The sequence below is a fragment of the Orbilia oligospora genome (assembly GCF_000225545.1).
Source record: "Orbilia oligospora ATCC 24927 unplaced genomic scaffold scaffold00109, whole genome shotgun sequence".
Taxonomy (NCBI): Eukaryota; Fungi; Ascomycota; class Orbiliomycetes; order Orbiliales; family Orbiliaceae; genus Orbilia; species Orbilia oligospora.
This window is the reverse complement of record NW_011645666.1, coordinates 304364-322196: the sequence shown is the minus strand read 5'-3', so window position 1 is coordinate 322196 and position 17833 is coordinate 304364. Positions and strand designations below refer to the sequence as shown.

Here is a 17833-nt window from a genome sequence, read left to right as displayed (position 1 = left end):
TGACATCGACGTCTAACTCAGGATTTTGCGTTGAACTTCTCAAAATACAACAGATGTAGTCTTCAACTTGATTCTTGACGCTTTAGTCTCTTTCGATTATAGCGAGCTCCCTGTTCGATCCGCTCGATATGGCTTAAAGCTATTGATGTTAATAATCGCGTCCTGATATTGATGTCAAGTTTAAGTTAAAAAGAGTGGTCGCGAGGGTCTAGACCACAGCATGATTTATAAACACAAAACATCGAGATATAAAACAAAAATGCAACACCAGAAAACCTTCCTCTCGACACGAACTGAACTACATAAGTACTTACTTACATAGTATGCATATCATATTCGGAACCGACGTTTCAAAAGGATGAAATACATCCTTAGACACCCTTTAACTCGCTCGGCTGCCTGGCGCAGCCAGAGGACTTCATGCAACCCTCGATTCATAAATACGCTTCACCAACCAGGTGATCCTAAAGTCGCCTCTCGGCGCGCGGATGCACCGTTTCGTCTTGCTATCATAGGGTCTGGTCCGTCTGGGTTCTATACGGCTTATAGAGTACAAAGCAAACTTCCTACTGCGAGAATTGATATGTACGAGGCGTTACCCGTACCCTTCGGACTCGTACGTTTTGGTGTAGCTCCGGATCATCCGGAGGTCAAGGTTAGCACTTTCTCCTTTCCGGCCTCCTATCGTTGATGTCTATTATATTTAATAATGTTATATCATTATTACTCTGTTGCCAAAATTTTTTATTAGATGTTTAAAGATTTTGCAAATCTAAAAGTCGATTAGCTAACCTAACTTCAGCCTCCATAAACACCGAAATATTATAAAATAAACAGTTCTGCATAAACAAATTCGACGAAGTTGCGCGTCATCCAAATTTCACATATATAGGAAACACCCCTATCGGCTCAGAGTCTCTCCCATTTTCATCTCTCCTTCCGAACTACAATGCAATTCTCTTATCTTACGGCGCTTCGAAAGATAAAACTCTAAACCTCCCTGGCGAATCAATATTATCAGGCATTCACTCTGCTCGTGCATTCGTTGGATGGTACAATGGTCTTCCAGAGCATAGAAATTTAAATCCAGATCTCGAAAGAAGTGATGGGAAAGCAGTGGTTATAGGACAGGGAAACGTGGCTTTGGATGTTGCGAGAATACTTTTGACCGGGGTGGATGAGCTCAGAAAGACTGATATTACAGAATATGCTCTTGAAGCGCTTTCAGGGAGTAAAATTAAGGAAGTGGAAGTTGTAGGGAGAAGAGGGCCTTTGCAGGTATCCACACCTTGATATACTTTCCCTCAATAATCTTTAACGACATCTGACACGGAATTCTAGGCGGCCTTTACGATTAAGGAAGTTCGTGAGCTGATGACCCTTCCTTCTGTTGGCTTCGAACCTGTCCCTCCCTCGATAATCCCACAAGACACTTCCACCCTTCCTCGTGCCAAAAAACGTCTGATGGACACCATAAACAAAGGCACAAAATCCTATCCCCTCGAAAAGAACTGGAAACTCTCATTCTTCAGCTCACCAACCGCCTTTTTATCCTCCTCTTCAAACCCCGGCCAATTATCACACATAAGGTTCGAAAAGACAGCCCCCGTTGAAGGTACTAATGGGGACAAAGTCGTTGGAACCGGCGAGCATAAAGATGTATACGCATCATTGGCATTTAGAAGTATTGGATACAAAAGTGAGCCTATTTCTGGGATGATTGAGGCGGGAATTCCATTTGACGAGAAGAAGGGGGTTGTGTGCAATACCTTGGGGAGGGTTGCAAGACCTACACCTGAAGGTGATATTCAAGTTCCGGGAATGTATACAACTGGATGGGTTAGAAGAGGGCCAACGGGGATTATTGCATCCACAATGATGGATGCATTTGATGCCGGGGATAATATTGTCAATGACTGGCTAAGCGGGGTTGAGTTTCTAGGGGAGCAAGGAGATGTAAGGATGGGTTGGGAGGCGGTGAAAAGGGAGCATTCCAATATAGGCCTTAAAGCAGTACATTGGAGCGATTGGGACAAAATAGATAAGGCGGAGAAAGAAAGAGGTAAGAAGATTGGTAAAGAGAGAGAAAAGTTCGGAACAGAAGAGGAGATGATGGCTATTGTATAGCCTTGATCTCCATAAAAGTGTGTATATTACTTCTACCTCAACATATATCTTCATTTATAGAGAACCTCATCTACCATTTCCGCAATTCCCAAACTAGACGTCAATCCAGGACTCTCAATCCCCAACAAATTCACAAACCCTTTAAAACCCTCTTCTTCCCTTATCACAAAATCCTGAAATCCTCCTCCCTTAGGCTGCAACTTTGGTCTAATCCCACAATAATCCGCCGTCAAAACATCTCTCCTTATACCAGGTAAATAAGTACTAACTGCCCCGACCGCCTCTTGTAACCTCGAATCCCTCGCCACAAGGTCATCAGGATTATCAACCCACTCAACATCTGGTCCAAACCTCATTCTACCAGCCATATCAAGCGTCAAGTGTGTTCCCAACCCACCAAGTCCCTCAACGGGACACGGATATATCAACCTCGAAACCTTGGGTTTCAAAGCCGAATACGAAAAGTAATTACCCTTCGCATAATATGGTATGACATGTCTTTCCTTTGGTAACAACATATTCGAAACCAACGGTGCAGAAAGACCGGCGGAGTTTATAACCACATCTGCAGTTATAGTAAACGGTTCGGAATCACCTGTAGATCTTGCAGTGATTTCGTAGTTCCCGTTTTTAGTCCTTCGAAGTGATTCGACGGATGTTTGGAATGAAATGTCAAATTGCTCCAGTGTAGAGGCGAGGTATGTCATATAATCATGCACAGAAATGATTCCTGTTGTCGGGGAGCTAAGTACCCCGAAGGGAGCATAAACCTGTTGCAAACCATATTGGGTTAGTCTGCCATGGCCCCAAGTTTTGGAGCACGGTAGCATACGTCAGGTTCCAGCTTCTCTGCCTCATTCTTTTCGATGAACTTAGTAGGCACACCTAGTCGTATACACTTCTTATGCAACCCTTCGAGGATCTCCCGTTCGTTCTCATTCTGCGCAAGAATCCACTTCCCAAGCCTTTTATGCGGTATACTCTGTCTCTCGCATAGATCGTACAGTAATTCCTTTCCACGGATACATAATTTCGTTTTTAAAGATTGTTCGGGGTAGTATATCCCCGCATGAATGACCTATAGTGGTTCAAGAGGTTAGTGGCTCATATTGGTCAGCTCTATAAAACGTGAAAAGAGTAGGATAAAACAATTAAAGTATTCGTGAGAGTAATCTTATCAACTTGCCTCGGAATTCCTCGATGATGTCTCAGTTCCATACTCCCCATGTCGCTCAATCAGCAAAGTGGGCTTTTGATATCTAGTCGCAAGCCGGGAGGCAACAGCTAGACCTACTACTCCGCCACCGATAATCTTCACAATAGCCAAAACGACAAGCCGTTAGCCGAACATTCATTCGGGTAATTAATAATATTAATTAATGAACCACTAGAAATCAAACTTACACAATGCGCAAAGTCACTGCTCCTCGACACACTAGTCGAGAATAGACGACGTTGGATTTGAAGCACCTTGCTGCGCATTTTTGCGTTGGAGGTGACGTTGAAATCTACACATGCAATCAGACGGTGGAGTCGTTTCGAAATTTAATGCATGTCTCCCTTGATACTGGTATCACATAACCTTTACAAACCTATAGCTTATAATAATAATCGATCGAGATGTATAATGCAAAATCTAGAACGTAGCATGTAAATACGTATGCCTATCCGTAGACATCGTGAATTTAAAATCTAGAATTGCTTCTGATATCCAATCATCGTCTACGCTCACGTCTACGTTCGAAACAATCTCAAAGGATTGAGGAAAATATGTTTTATTCCATATAAAAACCTCTTCTAGTCAATACACATAAAAATGCATACCCACTATCAAGAAAAAGGGGTGGTAGGAGCTGCTGGTAAAGGACGCAGCATTTGAGGTATAAACAATTGTTTCCCTCATGACTAAAAAAAACAAAAGCAAAAGAAAAACCGATCATTTTTGTTGACTATATATTACTAGAGAAAAGAAAAACAAAAGAAAATGGTGAAGAGACAAGGAATATAATCGTAGAGTCGAAAGCAACCAGACGTTACATCTAGAGCTTGTCGTAGTATTCGTTGACGTCTGGGATGTTTTCCTTGAGACCTTTGAGGCTGTTAGAATACTTCTTATTACTTTAAAACTTGGATACATGGATAACTTACCCTTTCTCTTCCTGGCTGGCTGGATGACCTTGGTGAAGATGTTGGAGAGGGGGTCGAGGGCATTTCCGAGTTCGACGGCTTGCCAATGGTCGAAGACGAGCTGTGGGAAAGCTTGACCGGAGGTGGCGGCACGGAGGTCGGTGGTGAAACCGAAAGATTCTCTGACGGGCAAGTAGGCCTTGATGGTGAAGAGAGGAGTACCTGGACGTTGTTCTTCGTGGAAGACCTGTCCGTTCTTCCTTGTCAAGATGGAGTAGACACCACCCATGGCGGTTTCTGGGACCTGAATCTCGACCAAGTAGGTAGGCTCCATCAAGTTTGGCTTGGCCATGAGCAAAGCAGCGTACATGACACGACGAGCAGTTGGAATAACCTGACCACCACCTCTGTGGATGGCATCGGCGTGGAGGGTAACATCCATGATGTTGAATCTGATCGATCGCATGGGTTCCTCGCAAAGTGGACCTTCTTTCGATGCCCATTGGAAACCAGAGACGACGGAGTCCTTGATTTCGTTGAGGTACTGGACAGCCTTGGTGGTATCGACAACCATGTTGGGGCCGTTGGTATCTGGACCGAAAGCCCAAATCTTCCTGGCCTCGGTAACATCCCAACCGTAGTCGTCGGCCAAGATACGAGCACGAGTCTTGACATCGTCCTTGGCGCTGACCTTGCCAGCATCGATGGCGACGGAGAGCTCCTCGTCGATTGGTGCGGCGTGGAGGTAGATACGGTTGTGCTTGTTTGGCGACTTGGACAAGGCGTAGATTGGTGGGTGGAGACCGTCTGGTCCCTGTGGTTGCTTCTCATCTCTAGGGGTCTCGGTGACGGTTTCACGGTATTGGACGACTGGGTCAGAGATCTTGAGTGGGATACCGGCGAATTCACCGAGATCGTTCAAGCAAATTTCCAAGTGCAATTCACCGGCACCAGCAACGACGTGCTCACCGGATTCGGAGGTGGTGATCAAGACGCAAGGATCAGACTTGGCAAGACGCTTCAAACCTTCGACGAGCTTGGGCAGATCGGAGCCGTTCTTGACTTCGACGGCACGTTGGACGACCGGGGAGACGGAGAACTTCATGACCTTCAAGTTGTGGGCGGTCTCGGAAGTAGCCAAAGTACCAGACTTGACCAAGAACTGATCGATACCGACCAAACCGACAATGTTACCGGCTGGGACGCTCTCGATTTGTTCAGCTTGACGACCCATCATCAAGACGGTACGCTGGATAGCCTTGATGAACAAGTCTTCCTTCTTTCCGGGCTCGTAGTTGGGGCCCTGGATTCTGACCTTCAAGCCGGACTTGGCGGTACCGGAGAAGACACGACCGAAAGCGTAGAAACGTCCACGTTCAGATGTCGGTACCATCTTGGAGACGTAAAGCATGAGTGGGGCATTGGGGTCGCAGTCACGGATACCGTTGCAAGACTCATCATCTGGAGGACCTTCGTAGAGGAGCTCAGCACGGTATGCCTGAGCGTTTTGAGGAGATGGCAAGTGGATGACCATCATCTCAAGGATAGCATCGGCAGCTGGCAAGAACTTTCTCATGATGGTCTTGAGGAGTGGCTTCTGCTTCAAGGCCTTTTCTTCCGATGTGAGCTTGATGCCGAGCTTCTCGACGGTGGCCAAGATGCCCTTTTCACCCTCAAGCTTGTCCTCCATGACTTCCTTGAAAATCTTGGAGATTGGGTCCATGATGAACTGGTTGAAGGCACGGTTAAGTGGCTTGCCCTCATGCTTGTCGTTCTTAGTCCACTTCTTGGTGAAGGGGTTGAAGTACATGTCGCCCTATTCGTTCAAAGACCATTAGTTTCGTACAATCTTTTTTGTTAAATAATAAAGGTGAAACTAGGGATCCATACCCATAGACGCTCCATCATCTTCTCCTTGTTGACACCGAACTTCTGGGCATATCGGGTAGCGAACGACCTGATGGTGAAAGCCCAACCCTGGAGAGCGGCAGCGAAGGCAACGTTACCCTTCTCAGGGGAAACTTGCCAGTCCTGGCCGAGGGCCTTGTCTTGGTAAGTGGCGATGATAACGTTGATCTTCTCAATGTTATCACGGAAGCTGAGGAAAATTTCCTCGGAAGTCTTCTGCAACTCGAGCAAGGTACGGTCGACCTTGTTGATACACAGAACTGGCTTGATACGCTCAGAAAGAGCCTGTCTTAAGACGGTCTCGGTCTGGACGGAAGCACCTTCGACGACATCGACGACGACCAAAGCACCGTCAGTGACACGGAGAGCAGCAGTGACCTCAGATGAGAAGTCAACGTGACCGGGGGAATCGATCAAATTGATCAAGAAGTCGTTGGATTCTAGTGCAAGCTTGTCCTTCTTTTCCTTCTCAGCCTTGACATTGTACTCCTGGATTTCCTTGATATCGGCAAGATCCTCCTTTGGGATATCGGCGTGCAGGGAAATGGCAGTAGACTTGATAGTGATACCACGTTCCTGCTCGTCTTTCCTGGTGTCCATGTATCTCTGGTCACCGGCCTTGGACGCGGCAATGATACCAGCGGCCGCGACTAAGGAATCGGACAATGTAGATTTTCCATGGTCGACTGTGTTGTGGGGAAGGTGGGAAAAAATTAGTTTGCAACAAATTAGTAATGAAACCCCACTAACGAACCCCGCCATCGAAGGAGGGGAACGTTAGAGAGGGAACGAAGGAGTTCACGACGTACCGTGAGCAATAACCGACATGTTACGGATATTGCGTCGGTTGTTCTATTTTACAGTCAGCAAGGGCCTCTAGGACGAGATTCAACAGCCAATGCATATTGGTGGCTGCTTGGGTGCAGGTAGAAGCAGAGACAGTGACGGCATACCATCAACAGATGGATCTCATCGACCGTGAAGCTACATCATCGAAAGACACTAGTCAGCAAAAAGATCACATCTATGTCTGAGATAGTGTGAGATCACGTACTTAACCATCTTGACTGATTGATGATGGAAGCCTTTCTAAAAAATGGGTATTGGTATTGGTATGAGGTGGTGGTGAACGAAAGAGAAAAGAGATGGAATCTGTTCTGGGGAGCAGGAAATAAAAAGCCCTCAAGAACCGAACAAATTTTTTTCTTCTTTTGTGCCCTCTGCCTTTTTTAGCAAAGAAACCGGGGTTCTGAACCAAAAAAGTTGGAGGAACGCTACCCTGATGCCTTCTCACTAGGAAGAGGAATCGGGTAGGGAGAATTAAGTAAGAATGGGTATTTGTATTTGTTACGAGATCAGTTTTTCTTTTAAATTCTGAATTTGAAGGGGTTGGGTGGAAGAGATAGAAGAGGAGGAGAGGAGAGGAGACGCCGGTTTTGTGTGGGCGTTTGCAGCTATAAAAAAGAATTTTTGTGTGCGTCGACACTCCACAGTAAACTGCAGTCAGTACAGCACTGGCTGACTACTACCACCAACACTGCATCATGACCAGGTGAGGGGTTAACCGGCCAGGGCTACCCAGCAAAAAAGCAATTTTGCCTTCTAGCGGGGTTGAAGCTTGGACTGGAACTGCTGATGTAGTATGTATCTACTGATATATGCATTGAATTGCAATGGATTGTCCATGATATCACGCTCAGCTTAGCTTAGACCCGCCCAGCAATGTCATCGGCTTTAGGCAAGTCTCTACCGCCTAAACTCCTGTACGTACTGGTCTTACATTACAATACGGAGTACATCGATCTAATTGCGCTTGAAACCGGCCCACTGGTGGTGGCCTCAATGCAATGATCGTTGTGAGCAATAGTACAGAGTATAGAGGTAGTATGTACGAGGTTGTCTATCATCACTAGTGTGTGACTCCCATAATGAGCGAGGATGGCTACTATCGAGCTCGATCGGAATAAACTTCTTATACACCCAGCTCTGCAGTCCTTTTTATAACTAGCACGTTGAGAACGTTACAAAGAGCATGCGTTCTGATCATGATCAGATCTTGATCTATCTCTCGACTTGCTTGCACTTTCGGACACATGATACGGATGAACTCACAATGAACCATAATGAATTACTGAATTTAACTCCTAGTCAAGCTATGCAATCCCAAAGATCCCGTCTAGATTTCGCCGCCCATAAGCTTTTCTCCCTCTTTCCCTCGAACGTTCTTCCCCCGATATTAAAAACTCAAAAGATCCAGTTCCGTATGTGTCATGATACTCTCGCTCCATATCCTGACCACAAAGCAACAAAAAATATATAACTCAAACAACACAAAAATCGCTAAAAAAAGATGACAAACGAAAAAAAAGATGGAACTTAGTCATACAGATCACACAGCTTGAGCGTACATTTGAGTGGCAATGCTCGTACCGGATGGACTTGTGGGTGTCGCTAACGGCGTTAGGAGCGAGTTTTGTGGGAAAAACACAAACCCGGGGCTTGGGTTGGGGTCTTGTTCATGATATGGCGGGACTGGATCAACGTCCTCGACGTTTCGAGGTCGCCATCGTTGTTGGTATCCGATAACTGGGACGGGAGAACCGGTAGTGGCAGGTGCGGAAAGGTGTGCAGTGCGGCGGTGTTGTGGAGAAGTTGGAGTTAGTTGCAAATGGTGTGCTTGAATCAGTTGGTAGGTTTGGGGTCGCTGTGTACGTGTGTGAGGGGTGGATGGAGGCATGGGAGTGGTTGGATAAGGGGAACGTTCTTCCTCGCCGAACATCCAGTTTGCAATCCTTGAGACCGCAGAGGTCAGTCGGACAGCTGTGGATGGAGTTCTTCGTTCTTCGCTGGCAGTTGGAAGAGGCAATGATGTTTGAAGCTGGGGAAGTACGGGCCTTTGACGTTGTGGCTGTGGTTGAGGTTGAGGGGCTGGCTGGGTATAGGTTGGTGGTGATACTGGGAGAGAGTTTCGTGGCCTAGGTGTATCATCTTCGAGCGAGGTTTCGCGGTTCGAGTCTACTTGGGTACCCTGTTGAGATTCTAATGACCGTTGGGTAGTAGTAGGAGCAGCAGTAGTGGCCTCGACGACGATTTCGGTACGTGAAAGTTGTGGGACAGACTCCAATGCACCGCCGGTGGTCGCACTTCGAAATCTCGCTGGACGTTGGGAGTTTCCCCTGCTAATAAGTCTTTCCAACTCCTGTAGGCGTCGTTCGAGGGAAGCCCTTTCCTCGAGTGCAATTTTGATGCGCACGACTGCTTCCTTGCATTCAGTTAAAGTTTGCGCCGCTGGAGCCTCTGTTCTTTCTTCTTCGACAATACCAGAAGCGGCAGTTTCAGGCTCGTTCGAAGTTGACACTGCCACCGACGCCGCAGGAGTCTCCACGGGCTCCTCCACTGCAGGTATAACTTCTCGGGGGGAGATTGCGACAGCCTCCGGCTCATTCGATGTTGGCACAGGCACCGGTACGTCTAGATCAGAATGCATAGAATCCTGATCAAACGAAGTAGTATCCGTGAACGTCCCCACCGAATCCCTCCTCGTGTCAAAGGTTGTAGCACTAGGGCTACTGACCCCATAAGCTCTTCCCATACCCATAGGAAATGGTCCAAAATCTCCGGGATTTACATTCAGATTTCCCATACTCTGCGCTGCTCTGACATGCGTGTGCACCGGTGAAGGACTTGCACAAGATCTTAAATCACCGGGCATACTCGCGCGACGTGTATGATTGGATAATCCAGATGTTGGGCGAGGAATGAACTCTCCGTTTAGGAAGGAATATTGTCCATTACCAAGAGAAGATGTTGAACCAAGAAGTTCATTCGCAAGACCCGCATCGTGAATGGTAAGCATCGGTCCATATGGAGAATTACCACGTTGCGCATCTCTGGCAGACGAAGGACAACTGTGTGATCGAACTGCATGGGGCCGCCGAGGCATAGAATCTACCTCGTCTACAGTGATAAGAGGGAATGGGGTCGGGCTTCGAGTTTCTGAGAACGTAAACAATATATATATTAGTATACATATTTAAATTTATCATGGAATGTTCATCGTTATACATACCTTCGGGCTCCTCCACGTTCCTACCCCAGTTAAATATGGACCGCTCACTGCGACTCCGCGCATGTGACTTCCTAGCCTCGAACTCATCGAGATTTCTTGTCTGCCCACCATTCTGGTCAGCCTGCTCTTCGGAGAACGGAAAGCAGCTGCCAAATATCGATTGAAAAGGCATACTGAAATAAGGAATAAAATAAAATAAAAAATAAAATAAAATAAAAATAAAGGAAAAGGAAAACGGAATAGTTGGAAAGATTGGGGTCAAGTGTCGTTCAGTTAAACAAAGAAAAAAAGAAAAACGAACTTTTAGCTTGAGATGATAGAGATTCGATACAATGATTGCGATCAATTAAGGAAATGAAGAAGAAGATATATAGAAGGAAAGAGACGGATAGAATAGAAAAATGGAAGAATGAAGTTGGTGCAGATGTATCGTCGAAGGATCAAAAGAAAAGGAAAGGAAGCAAAAAGGAAAGGAATTTAATGTAAAGAGAGAATATAAACCGGAATCGATAAGAAAGAGATATCCAAAATAAAATTAAAAACTTACACCAAAGCGAAGGGAAGCCTCAAGCCCTCTCTTTTCTTTGCAAAGTCAGTGAATTCGGGTTTGAAAGTTCTGTGTATCAATGAAATTCCTGAAGGCCTCAAATGAACGGGTCCCCAGAAATTAAACAGAAAGTATGATCACTTGTCTATCCCGCAGATGTATCCGGCGTCAGTCAGCTTGCTGTCCTGACTTTAAAAAGAGAAGGGAAAATAATTGAAAAGGGAAATTAATTCCTCCTCAAATATTGAAAAAAAGATAACGAAACACGAAGGGAAAGAACGAAATCATAAGCCGATCTCGAACATGCGTCCGAAACCCGACTTCTTATAAACCATTCGTCGCAGGCATGCACGTTCCCCCACGTTTCCGGCACCTCTGCAATGCAAGAGCCATCAAAAACATCCTCATCCGAACAGTATGCATAGCATACTTGGAAAAAAGTAAAAAATTCTGGAAGAAAAGTAAAATAAAATAAAATGGGGAAAAACAGACCCACAAGCCATCGCGCAACCAAAAATCTGGGTCTAGTCGAAACTCGAAACCGTGAAACTCAGCGTTGCGACTCGCGAAAGTCCCTTCGCCTCGGGAAGCATCTTGCATATTCGCGGCTTAAGGCTTCTTTTCTGTATCCCAAAATAACCAGCGAGAAGACTAACTACTTCCTGATGCACGTCAATCTGAAACCCCACAGTTGAACGTTTAAATCCCATGCCTCGACTCGTTTCCCTGTTGGTAAACCAAAGGCATCGTTAGCGCACGGCTCTCCAACCACCAAATTCCCCCTAGAATTAAAGAAGCCTGTGTGAAATGATATTAGAACCGCATTACTTTTTTTATTTTTATTTTTTAACCTCTTTCCTTCGCATTGAATCGAGATACGAGCAAGCATGCCTCCCGGGCCCTGCGAAAAACCAGCTTGATAGGGCTGTTTCGCACTGCCAGCCCGAAGCGCGAGATGCTGCTTTTCATTGGGGACTCTGCCAACACGGCCAACGATTGGCTCAGCACTAAGCGCACAGCGGGGAGTGGGGCCCCTGGCCGAGATCACCACTTACTATCCCCAAAAAGCTCAGCTTCTGTAATATAATTTATGCTAAAGTTAGACTCTTCCCGCGCTTCTTAGAGCAGACTTTTAATTACCGGTATATCGTGTAAAGCAAAAAATCGTCGGAGAAAGTGCTTTTCTAGGCAGTCTGTTAATGAGCATCTGGGTCTTCAGCGAATCGCTAGATATGCCGACAGCAGTAGGGCAACTAACCTGGCTCGTCATGCGTTTCCATTGGCTGTTGGACTGGTCGTACAGCAATAGACTGGGAACATTGGATGAAACAACCTCTCAATTGCAATTGCAATGATCCCCCCCAGATATCTCAGAGGGCCACGTCCGGCATTTCGCACAAGATACTCAAGTTCGAATTTGGATAAAATAGGTCCAGAGGGTCTTGAAACCACAGTACCAGATTGAAATGGACACAGGGAACATAGAATCGAACCTTGAAAATGATATGAAACGACGAAAATGATAGTAAATTCGTATAACGCTCTCCAGTTATCTCGCGAACCATGTGTATCCTTGATGCATAATGACAGCTAACCTATCAAGTGACCCATCGCTCTTCTTTCCCACCATACAAAAATAAATGCACACACGATATATGCCCTTTTTCAACGCCCCATTCGATACACACTTGATTTCAGGACGCCTTGCACGAATATGAAAAATAAGGAAAAAGAATCCCAGCAGCTGTCGCAATGAAAATGATCCCCTGATGAAACATCAATACCAAACATAAACACTGAATAGCATAGCAAACAAATATAACGACGGAAGAGGGAACTGAGACAAATAAAACAAGAGAAGCTTGGAAAAGCAACGAGTATTTGCTCGCTAACGAAACGAAACATCATTCTAACGGCCCCAAGGATTGTCGTCATTGGCCAGACTCCCGTATCTCATCCGGTCATCGACTGGGGTATCTTCCTCTTCCTCGTCTTCCTCAGCTACAACAAAGTTCCCTTGGGAGGTAGCTCTAGAACCACTAGGTCTCGAGGTACTAGTGTCGTGTTCTCGTGTATCAATCGGTGGGGGTATGTGCTCTGTTTCAAAACCCGATCTTTCAACGTGTCCCTCATCCTTTGGAGGATACTTGGTAACAAAGATCTTGGGATCTTCCTCGTTCCAACCAGGACCGCCTTCCTTGCGGGCGCGGACACGTTCGATTTCCTCCGCCTGTGTATCCTCGACAACAAGGTCTACAACTCCGGAACGGTCCGAGAAGCGGGACGAGGATGACTCACTCCGATGCAAAGTGTCAGTAACCTTAGACAGCAATCCTTGTGATTCTTGCTCGTCACCATCCGAAATCGTGGCCTTCCCTTTACGACTACGGGAGCTTGAAGCATTTGATCTCTTGCTCCTGCTTCGAGATTGAAGTTTGCTACGGTTCTCGGGTTGAAGGAGGGCTTGGTTTGTGGCTGTTGTAACAAGATAGCGAGATTGGTAGTTCTGCCGGAAACGCTCCGCACTATATGGTTCGTATGCTGTTATGACAGGGTACTAGTTCAATAGTTAGCGGCTTCCTCCTCCTTACATAGGAACACTATACTCACATTATAATCACCAAACTCCATTCCTCTCGCATCATCGTATATCTTTTCCATTTCATCGTCAGTGTCCTCATCCTCGAGATTGTCGGTAGCCACACTGCCGTACGACCTTCCAGCGCCAGCTGCTGCTCTTCTGGCTGGATCGTCAGTAATACCGGCGGCAGAACCAACTCCTCCCAGCAAAGCCGAGCGACTCGAGGGTACCGGCTTTGGTATCCAGTACTTTCCTTTGCCACCGGCTTGATATCTCATTCCTTCCATAATCCTTGCCATTCTCGCAGCACTCTCAGGATGTGCCATTGTAGTTCCATCTGCGGAGTCAAAGTTACGGTATTCATACCCTTTCCCGCCGAATGTGACCTTTGTGTCGTAGATCAAATCTCGAATACCATAGGCATCACGCAATGCATACTGAACTGGCATACGGGCCGCAGAAATCGTTGGGTCCGCATAATCCTTCCATGAAAAGGCGTACCAATGCGCAATAGCAAAAGCCGGCATTTCGCAACAGATCAAGCAGTCCTGAATGGCAGCTGCAAGATTGTCACGAGTGTACTCCGGTGTATCCGGTATGAACTTAAGCCACACCAATATCGAAAGGAAGAAACCTTGCCAGTACGAGGCAAAGATGATGAGTTTGATACACAGAAACTAAACCCCTATTAGCAACGGGTCCTGTCACAACCGTCATCCAAGGGAAACTAACCTTTGGTACCGGCCTAAATGGCCTTAAGTCCTGATGCATACATGCCCAAAACATACCCAGGCTGTATAAACTTATTGTCACGGAAAGATTGTAGATAATCCCACTCCAGAAGTACCCGCTATTAAGCCCAATGTATCCTTCCTGATAGGTATCGGTAGCTTTCATGATGATAGTTGAGAGGGCGAGTACTGGCTTTAGCCATGTGTATTGAAGGATCCCACGCTTGATGTTTAGGAAGGAGTGTGGGTCGCTGATATCGACTTTGGGAAGGCATAGGTTGAGAGGCCATAGGTGTGGAATTGGGGCTCGACCGTGAGTAAGGATTATAAGGGCTCGTTCGCCACCGAGGAAGTTAATGAGCAGTTGGAAGAAGGTATAGATAGTGAATGCCTAAGTTTAAAGTTAGTAGCTGGCATTCGAAGCTTAGTCTCATATAAGTTTTACCTCATATATATCTCGAATCGGGTCAAGGAAGAAGGCAGCCGCCGACGACTTCAAACTAAGCCATGAGGTTATGGCATAAATCGGGACCCTAATATCTCAGTTAGATCCAGATCCAGACCCTGACCTATAGCTAACGAATAACAAGGAATATCACGAACATCAACAAAATCCGCACAACATATCGTTGAAGCAATGGCTTTCGATAATTTTTCCTGCCAAAACTAGGTTAGCCGATGCGTCCCCTCCAATAAAGCCCTTGTATTTCGGATTGCATATGTACAGTTGGAACCATATCGAACTATTTCGAGTTTGTCATTAGCCCCTTCATCCTATCACCAAAAAGAGACACATCGTGTGATCTTACACCACGGACAACAGGGCGGCCACTATCGCGCAGACCCCCGAAAAAATGATGAAAAAGTTGCCTAGCTTGGTCCCCGTGCCACCGGGTTCAAGAAAGCCGGGCATTTTGAACTGCCAAAACTTCGATCGACGAGGAGAAGGCTATCTTTGAAGCATCTGGAGAATCAGGGAAGTTGGAGCGATCTTTGGGGTTGACGGGTTCGCCTAAGGGAGTGGAATGAAGGGGTCTATATCGTTAAAAGGCTACTAGATGTTGGACGATGGCTCTAGAGGATCGGACTTGTGAGGGAAAGGTGATTCGTCAGAGGAGGGGAGATGACGCGCAGGTCCTCGATGGGGTTTAAGTTGGGTTGGTCAAGCAATGTGGCCCATGCACAGCCAGGCCAAGACCAAGGGAAACATCACATTCAGAACCAGAACCAGGGATAACGTGCCGCTTTTGATTTCACCCACAAACAAGGCCCCGCGTGCGGGCGGGCAAATGTTCTCAACGTCAACATGCGTCTGGATTCACGACATGCACACCGATGAGCCGGTTTATACCTCTGTCGAATCACATCTGCAGCCTCTTCAAAAAATAAATAATACATCCTATCTTCAGCAGGATGTCAGCGAAAAGACGAGGCCAGTTTTCATTTTCGTGCCAATATAAAATTTTGCCCACGGCTCCGAACTAGAACTTACACAAATGTTACACTCATGCAAGGCACGTCGGTGTCAATACGTATTCACACGGGAAACCTAAACGGCAAGCTAGAATAAAATTACGGAATTCGAGTAGCCACATAGATTGTACCGAGACCTAAGATACATGTACCCCGATATCCTAGTCTTTGCTCAACCGTCCAAGATAGGCATTCCATCCTTCCTCTTTGTACGCCTTAGCAGACGCAACAGGATCGGGAACCGCGTATATTCCTCTCCCTGCAATGATGAAATCAGCTCCCGCTTCTACAGCTGATTGCGGTGTCTGATACTGTTGTCCCAATTTGTCGCCCTTCGATGCCATATTGACACCCGTAGTAAAGAGCACAAAGTCTTCGTTCTCCAATGGAACAACTTCCGTCTCAATGTCTCCTAATGTCTTAGATGCCACAAATCCGATGACAAACCGACTGTATTTCCGTGCGCACTCCACCGAAACTTTTGTATACTCTCCCGTAGCCAGTGACCCTTTACTTGTCATGGTTGCCAGGATCAAGAGTGCCCTTTGATCTTTATACGGGAAATCGTCCCTTTCCGCTGTTTGAGTTAATGCCTGGACGATGCCTTCTCCAGGAAGCATCGTGCAGTTGACAATATCTGCCCAGCTTGATATTTGCAAAGCTCCGCCGTGGTACTGCTTTTGAACTGTATTTCCGATATCGACGAACTTGCGGTCTTCGAAAATCAGAAAGTTGTGCTTGACTGCCAGTTCTTTTAAAGCTTCGAGAACTGTCAAGCTGAAATTATCAAGTATATCAATATGTGTCTTTAACACAGCAATGTATGGACCAAATCCTAAGCGCTGGTTAGCTGTTGCTCTCTAAGCTATGCTGATTTTCTCTTTCTTGGACGTACTGTCGGCGAGGTCCAAAAGCTCGCCTGCCCTTGTAACATCGGCGGAGACGACCACATTGGTTTCCTTTGCCTGTGCAATTTCGAACAGCCTTCGAGCAACCGGATGTGGGTGTTGTTTGGCTCGTTCGCCGTACGACAAGTGAGATCTAGAAGACATTCTAGAATTTGACAGTATAGGTTGTATATTGTAATGCAGAAGCCAAAGTTTCGCCGGTGTTCAACTTCTGGGAGAGTTTTTTTTTTTAAGAATCGAACCGACGAAGGTTTGAAACCGGTTTTCCAACAACACCAATTTACGTTGTTGGATTTAATTGGCACCGGTCTCGCAGCTGCATACAGCGGGTGATCATAAGTTAGGCTACGCCAACGGTAACAATATCTACTTACAGCAGAACACGGCTAACTTCGAAACATAATGTCAAAAAGCTATAGTACAGGAGTATAGCGAGGTCCAACGAATCTAGACTTGTGCCGCTAGCAGTCGTAGGTGTAAATGATAGTGCTAGCTAGCTATACATCAGGAATCCAGTACTTCCAAACCCGCGGTACCCGAGGCGTTAAAAGAAGGGTTAGTAATCCATGCTATCGGATCTCTTTTGCCAATGCCTTCGAGACAGTAGGGCTCCTTTGTTCCAGGTACCAATTTTCTATCATTGAAATCTTTGTATACTACATTCCGATCGGTGCCATACTTGGTTGCCAAGGTCGGAGCCTGCACCGTTAGGTTCATGAGAAAATAGTGTTAGAATCTCTGGGATTTGACCAGCTTGTTCTAAGGATTGAATGACGATGGCTCTACTTGTTGGAATAGCAGGGCCTGGGGTTTGCGAAGCCTAGTCTGAGACAAGGCCTAGGTTTAAGGATGATATCGATGCTGATGGTTCTCGAGGATCGGTCGATAGGCGCGCTTTGTCCTGGTAGAACAAAAAGGAGTCGATTGTCAAGCCGGTAAGATTGTTTATTATGACTGACATTAACGCGGCCCACAGGTTCATATCGATATATCCTATGCGTGTCGTAATTTTGTATATAAATACTAAATGGGCTTTTAAAAACATGGCGTTTTTGTAATCGTGTGTGCTTTTGAGAATCATGAAGTTTATTATAGATTTCTAAACCGCTACTACGTCGACTATCGAGACTAATTATCAATATATTAATAAGTATTAAAAACCATTAATATGTATACCGCAATCCGGTATTTTTAGTATTTTAATCCTGCTTGTAGAAATACGTATTGCGAAAGCCCAGCCCGAGGATGACGAACGCCGCTCCACCAACTTTTCTGTAACGAAGCCAAATTTCAAAGTTCATGCTTTATAACTCTGTGTATTTATGGACCAGCCTGGCCTAAAGGCCGTTCCACATATTGATA

At 46.0% G+C, this 17833-nt stretch overlaps 6 protein-coding genes across 6 annotated transcripts; 1 reads left to right on the top strand and 5 right to left on the bottom strand.

The window, feature by feature from the left end:
* Positions 1-358: 358 nt before the first annotated feature.
* Positions 359-2127, top strand: AOL_s00109g89 (uncharacterized protein; the record flags this gene model as incomplete). Its single annotated transcript, XM_011126570.1, has 3 exons — positions 359-655; positions 838-1278; positions 1342-2127. The coding sequence occupies 3 exons, from the start codon at positions 359-361 to the stop codon at positions 2125-2127; spliced, it is 1524 nt and encodes a 507-aa protein (XP_011124872.1).
* Positions 2128-2177: 50 nt separating this feature from the next.
* AOL_s00109g88 (uncharacterized protein) lies at positions 2178-3609 on the bottom strand (the record flags this gene model as incomplete). The annotated part of the gene is made up of 3 exons (XM_011126569.1): positions 2178-2897; positions 2960-3205; positions 3532-3609. The coding sequence occupies 3 exons, from the start codon at positions 3607-3609 to the stop codon at positions 2178-2180; spliced, it is 1044 nt and encodes a 347-aa protein (XP_011124871.1).
* Positions 3610-4166: 557 nt separating this feature from the next.
* On the bottom strand, positions 4167-7224 carry AOL_s00109g87 (uncharacterized protein; the record flags this gene model as incomplete). Its single annotated transcript, XM_011126568.1, has 6 exons — positions 4167-4216; positions 4276-6070; positions 6145-6848; positions 6972-7014; positions 7116-7146; positions 7217-7224. 6 exons carry the CDS (start codon positions 7222-7224, stop codon positions 4167-4169), a joined length of 2631 nt encoding a protein of 876 aa, XP_011124870.1.
* A 1327-nt stretch (positions 7225-8551) lies between these two features.
* On the bottom strand, positions 8552-10403 carry AOL_s00109g86 (uncharacterized protein; the record flags this gene model as incomplete). Its single annotated transcript, XM_011126567.1, has 2 exons — positions 8552-10158; positions 10232-10403. The coding sequence occupies 2 exons, from the start codon at positions 10401-10403 to the stop codon at positions 8552-8554; spliced, it is 1779 nt and encodes a 592-aa protein (XP_011124869.1).
* A 2284-nt stretch (positions 10404-12687) lies between these two features.
* Positions 12688-15003, bottom strand: AOL_s00109g85 (uncharacterized protein; the record flags this gene model as incomplete). Its single annotated transcript, XM_011126566.1, has 7 exons — positions 12688-13335; positions 13389-14036; positions 14092-14481; positions 14536-14623; positions 14694-14747; positions 14816-14833; positions 14900-15003. 7 exons carry the CDS (start codon positions 15001-15003, stop codon positions 12688-12690), a joined length of 1950 nt encoding a protein of 649 aa, XP_011124868.1.
* A 721-nt stretch (positions 15004-15724) lies between these two features.
* On the bottom strand, positions 15725-16615 carry AOL_s00109g84 (uncharacterized protein; the record flags this gene model as incomplete). The annotated part of the gene is made up of 2 exons (XM_011126565.1): positions 15725-16398; positions 16459-16615. 2 exons carry the CDS (start codon positions 16613-16615, stop codon positions 15725-15727), a joined length of 831 nt encoding a protein of 276 aa, XP_011124867.1.
* Between the last annotated feature and the right edge of the window lie 1218 nt (positions 16616-17833).